The 6,000-nt window shown below is 41.8% G+C and overlaps 1 protein-coding gene across 2 annotated transcripts in view; it reads left to right on the top strand.

The window, feature by feature from the left end:
- Positions 1-382: 382 nt before the first annotated feature.
- The window catches only part of LOC137377553 (magnesium transporter protein 1), a 53,385-nt gene continuing 47,767 nt past the window's right edge, over positions 383-6,000 (top strand). Inside the window, exon 1 of one of the 2 annotated variants that reach the window (XM_068047286.1) lies at positions 383-504. In XM_068047286.1, coding sequence (XP_067903387.1) covers positions 421-504 — 84 coding nt within the window. In that variant the 5' untranslated portion in view covers positions 383-420. Of the gene's footprint in view, positions 549-6,000 lie in introns of both variants that reach the window. The other variant, XM_068047287.1, reaches the window with a different exon arrangement.

Genomic DNA, 6,000 nt, shown 5'->3' with positions numbered 1-6,000 from the left:
CAAATGTGGCCGAACCAAAGTCCTATACAACAGTAACATGACCTGCCAACTTTTGTACTCAATATAAATGCAAGTTGTTGGACTGAATTGAACCCAATGGTACATATTTATCCCTCTGAGCCAATGACAAACCACAAATCCGAGATACCCAGGAGCCCTACTTGTTGCTTGCTGCTGGAACCAATCACAAGTTGCCATGGAGGGGGAGGTTCCGAAGAAGGGTCACTGACCCGAAACATTAACTCTGCTTCTCTCTCATCACAGATGCTGTCAGACCTGCTGAGTGTTTCCAGCATTTCTTGTTTTTATTTCAGATTTCCAGCATTCGCAGTATTTTGCTTTTATTTGAGATTGGGTCACGTTTGCGTCTTACGTCATGCAGTTGGCGGCGGTCTCTGCGTCATACCGTTGGAAGCCAAGATGGCCGTGGGCCGGGTGTTAGCGGCGTTTGTCGTATTGTTTGTGTGTTGTGGAGTTCCGTCTCACGGGCAGAAGAAGAAAGAGGTTTGAAGGAGGCGAAATCTCATTTATTAACTAAAAATAAGCGGGTGAGGTATCAGAGAGCGCGTCGTTAGTCTTGTGAGGAGGAAGAGGAGGTTCCGGTGAGGCCGAGTGCTGGCTGTAGCTGCACAGACTGATGGGCAAAGGGGCGGGGGATTCCCACTAATAACACTTAAAGCGATTTGAAGGGTTACGCTTTAACAATAAAAGGCTTTTCTCTCCTCTCCGACCTTACGCAGCTGCAGTATTTCTGCTTAACAACGATCTTGTTGAGTTTTTATTTAATCGTCTTCAAAGCAACTAGCACAACAAACTGGGGGAATCCATTTTGCTCAAGATTTTCCTTCTTAACCAGGAAAGAGGCTTTTTGCAGATTTGTATCATGTCGAAAGAACAGTAACAAAGACCCCATTTTAAGAATTAGACTTTTTTTTTACTCTTGCACAGAAATATTTGTTATTGAATACCGTTACGTTAAGCGGTTGGAGTTCTAAATCAACTTGACGTTTTTTGTGATATCAATAAAATTGCTATATTTTCAAACTAATTATACCACGCCAAGATAATTGGGTGCAATAGCAAAACTGATATTCAGTCTCTGTATCCAGCTACTTCTACTTAAGGAAATTTTTTTTCATTGGTTTCCTGTTACTGTATTAATCTAGTTAGAAATGGTGGTGGTTAGTTTTTCTTAGCAAGGGGCTATTAAAGTCGAGGGATTCTCAATTCTGGGTTTCAAGTAATTCCTTTAGCTGATGTGTAGGTGAATGGAAAATCTCTCGGGTTCAGAGTGGATAGTAGTTGTTGCATGAGAAGTGACATTTTCAGATGAGAAGTGGAGGAAGTGAATAACTAATATAATGTTGCCTAGGAACGGGAGTAGCCTGTTCTGCCATTCAATGAGGTCATGGCTGATTAGTGACCTAACCCCACATACCTGCCTTTGCTCCCATATCCCTTAATAACTTTGGTTAACAAATCTCAGTTGATAGCAATTGATGTAATTAATTTCAATGTACAGAACAGAGTACCAAGCTTCTCTTTGTGTTTAGAAGTGTTTTTGAACTTCACTCATGAAGGATCTGGCTTTAATTTTTAGACTATGCCTCCTAGTCTTAGACTACCCAGAACAGCAAAAATAATTTCTCGCTATCTAGCCTATCTGTTCCATTTAATATCCTAAAACTTTGATCAAATCACCCTTTACCTTCTAAATTCCAGGGAATGCAACCCCATTTTCTGTAATTGCTTCTCGTAATTTATCTTTTGGGGTCCTGGTATCATTCTGGTAAATCTACCCTACACTCCCTCCAAGGCCAGTATATGCTTCCTAACAATCCACTGAATTGTTCAGTGTTCCAAGTATGATCTAACCATGGCTTTGTTTAGCTGAAACATAACTTCTATCCTCTTGTGTTCTAGTCCTGTAGAGATATCAAGGGCAGCATTCCATTAATCTTTTTGATCATTTTATGTACCTAGAGAGATACAGCACCGAGTCTGTGCCGACTATCAACCACCCATTTATGCTAATCCTACATTAATCCCATATTCCCTACCACATCCCCACCTTCCCTCAATTTCTCCCTTTCAAACACTGTGTTGAACTCGATATTACAATAATGTTCACACAGTTAGGCTGTTAACTGGTTAATTACTCATTAAATCTGATATGGCCTGCCCATTGTTGGTTCTCAGTCATTAGGGAACAGAAGGAGGCCATTTGACCCATCACAAGAACACATGAAATGGGAGTGGTAGTAGACCATATGGCCTGTCGAGCCTGCTCTGCCATTCAGTATGATCACAGCTGATCTTGGTCTTCAACTCCACTTTCCCACCAGTTACCCATATTCCTTGATTCCCTGAGAGAGCAAAAATCTGTCCATCTCAGCCTTAAATATATTCAGTGATGGAGCATCCACAACCTTATGGGGTAGAGAATTCCAAAGATTCACAACCCTTGGAGTGAAAAAATTTCTCCTCCTCCTCAGTCCTAAATGATCAGCCCCTTTAGCCTGAGACTGTGCTCCTGTGTTTTAGATTCCCTAACCAGTGGCAACAATCTCTCAGCGATTACCCTATTAAGCCCGTTCAGAATTTTGTATGATTCATAGAAACATAAAAACATAGAAAATAGGAGCAGGAGTAGGCCATTCGGCCCTTCGAGCCTGCTCCGCCATTCATTATGATCATGGCTGATCATCCAACTCAGTAACCTGTTCTCGCTTTCACCCCATACCCTTTGATCCCTTTAGACCCAAGAGCTATATCTAGCTCCTTCTTGAAAACATACAATGTTTTGGCCTCAACTGCTTTCTGTGGTAACGAATTCCACAGGCTCACCACTCTCTGGGTGAAGAAATTTCTCCCCATCTCAGTCCTGAAAGGTTTACCCCGTATCCTTAGACTATGAGCCCTGGTTCTGGACTCCCCCACTATTGGGAACATCCTTCCTGCATCTACCCTGTCAAGTCTTGTTAGAATTTTATAGGTTTCTATGAGATCACCCATCACTCGTCTGAACTCCAGCGAATATAATCCTAACTGACTCAATCTCTCCTCATACGTCAGTCCCGCCATCCCAGGAATTAGTCTGGTAAACCTTCGCTCCACTCTCTCTATAGCAAGATGAGATAAGGATTCCTCAGATAAGGAGACCAAAACTGCGCACAATATTCCAGGTGTGGCCTCACCAAGGCCCTGTATAATTGCAGCAAGAGATCCCTGCTCCTGTACTCGAATCCCCTTGCTATGAAGGCCAATGTACCATTTGCCTTTTTTACCGTCTGTTGGACCTGCATGCTTACCTTCAGCGACTGGTGTACGAGAACACCCAGGTCTCGCTGCATATTCCCCTGCCTTCCTGTTTTTGCTACCAAAGTGGATAACCTCACGTTTATCCACACTATACTGCATCTGCCATGCATTAGCCCACTTACTCAACTTGTCCAAATCACCCTGAAGCCTCTCTGCATCCTCCTCACAACTCACCCTCCCACACAGTTTTGTGTCATTCAATGAGATCGCCTCTCAATCTTCTAAACTTGAGAGTATAGGCCCAATTTACTCAGCCACTCATCATAGGATAATCCTCTCACCCCAGGGGCCAATTTGGTGAACCTTTGCTGTACCGCCTCCAATGCAAGTATATTGTTCCTTTAAATATGGAGACCAAAACTGCACACAGTATTCCAGATGAGGTCTCGCCAAACCCCTTTATGATTGTAGCATGACTTCCTTATTCTTGAACTCCAGTCCCCTTGTAATTTAAGGCCAATGTCATTTGCCTTCCTAATTGCTTGCTATACCTGCATGCTAACTTAATGCATTCCTTGTACAAGCACACCCAAGTCTCTCTGAACATCAACATTTCGCACCTTTGAAAAAATATTCTGCTTTTCTAATCTTATGACCAAAGTGAATTATTTCACACTTCTCCACATTATACCTCATCTGCCATCTTGTTGCCCACTCACTTAACCTGCATATATCTCTGCAGCCTCTCTGTCCTCCCCACAACTTCCCTTTCCACCTAGCTTTGTATCGTCAGCAAGCTTAGATACATTACTCTCTATCTCTTCTAAGTCTTTAATATAGATTGTAAATAGCTGAGTCTAAAAGAGCAGTTCAGTCAGTCTCATTCCCCTGCTTCTTCCCCGTAGCCCTTCAAGTTTATTTCCCTCAAGTGCCCATCCAATTTCCTTTTGAAATGATTGATTGTCTCTGCTTCCAACACCCTCATAGGCAGCGAATTCCAGGTCATTACCACTTGTACATTTAAAAAAAAAAGACAAAGAAAAGCTATTCCCATTAGCTGAAAGTCCTTGCACCATTTGCCACTCTGATCCTCTGGCACCTCTCCTGTATCAAGGGAAGATAGGAAGATTATGGCAAGCCCTTCCACTATCTCCATCCCCACTTCCTGTAATAACCTGGGATGCAAGCTGTCTGAACCAGGCGACTTATCCACTCTTAAGCAAAACCAGCTTTTCCAGTACATCCCACTTATCAGTTTTTGTTCCATCAATTACCTCTACCATCTCTGCTTCTATTGATAGTTCGGCAGCATCCTCTTCCTTAGTAAACACTGATACAAAGTACTGTTAAGTATTCTAGCTTTTCCTTGTGCCTCTAAGCATATTTCGCTCTTTCCCGAATAGGCTCCACCCTGCCTCTTACCACACATTTACTATTTACATGCTGGTAGAAGAATTTGTCCTCTCTCCAAATTATTGAATCCCCTATAACTCCCACATTACACTTCTCCCCAACCTCCTTTTGAACATCTTCCTGCTACAAGATGATATGGTCAGTATTCTGGCTGTCCTCCTGTGTTTTTATCCTTATGCTGACTGGTAGCAAGTACATTGTAGCTGTTTTAATAGGATCAGTTTCTGTCGATCCTTGTTTTCTATCTCACCTGAGTTCCTCTTGCTCTGTATACTATTAGTTACATCAGAATAAAAGCAAAATATTGCAGATGCTGGAAATCTGAAATAAAAACAGAATGCTGGAAATACTCAGCAAGTCTGGCAGCATCTGTGGAGCGAGAAGCAAAGTTAATGTTTCAGGTCTGACCTTTCATCAGAACTGGTAAAGGTTAGAAAATAATTTAGGTTTTAAGCAAGTGAAGGAGGGTGGGGTGGGAGAGAGAATAAAGGGGAAGGTGTTTGATAGGGCAGAGGGCAGGAGAGGTTAAATAACAAAGCTGTCCTGGGACAAAGGCAAAGAGTGTGTTCGTGCTTGTGGTGAAAGACAAATCATTAGTCCAAAGAGAGTGTTCATAGCTTATTGTGCTATTTTTTCTCGTATTGTTTTTGCCAAGTATAGTATCGCCTGCCTGCGCTTTCAATACATTTTCATTGGTGTGCTCTATATTTGGTTGTTCCCAGATCTAAAAGCCGGAATATGCTCCTACTTGTTTCAAGGATATATACCATTTGAAGAATGGAAGATAAATCAGTTAAATAATCTGAGTATCTTTCTTGCTGTTTAATTTCTGAAAGCTGCACAAAGAAAACCAGTGCCATCATTACAGAAAATATGTGCTTATTAGTATATAAACAGTTCGAGGAATCTGATCAGCTTGGGAAAATCCAGGGATCCCCATGCAGTCCCCAAGGATCAGAGATTAAATATATGATGTCTCATATTCAAGCACAGGCTAATTAGATTTATCCCAATTCAGTGAACAGCATTCATGAACAAGCAGGTATCAGTCACTGAGCAAGAAAAACAGCTTGTATTTATATAGCACCTTTAATGCAGTAAAAACATCGCCCTTGAGGTAAAGGCATGAACAAATCAGTTAAGTACAATAGGGATGCATATATTTCTGTTGTTTCTTCAAGACATAGAGAAGTATTACAGTGAAATATGACTGCAGGCTGCCATACCAACAACGGTTAAGTCTGTTGTGCATATTGGGCTGCTTTGCACTCTATTTAGCATGCATCTTACTACTGTATTTCAAGGGAAGTGCCCCAATTTTTTTAA

The sequence above is a fragment of the Heterodontus francisci genome, chromosome 15 (genome assembly GCF_036365525.1).
Source record: "Heterodontus francisci isolate sHetFra1 chromosome 15, sHetFra1.hap1, whole genome shotgun sequence".
In the NCBI taxonomy this organism is placed as follows: domain Eukaryota; kingdom Metazoa; phylum Chordata; class Chondrichthyes; order Heterodontiformes; family Heterodontidae; genus Heterodontus; species Heterodontus francisci.
The sequence above is the reverse complement of the archived record's forward strand: the minus strand, read 5'-3'. Positions and strand labels throughout refer to the sequence as shown.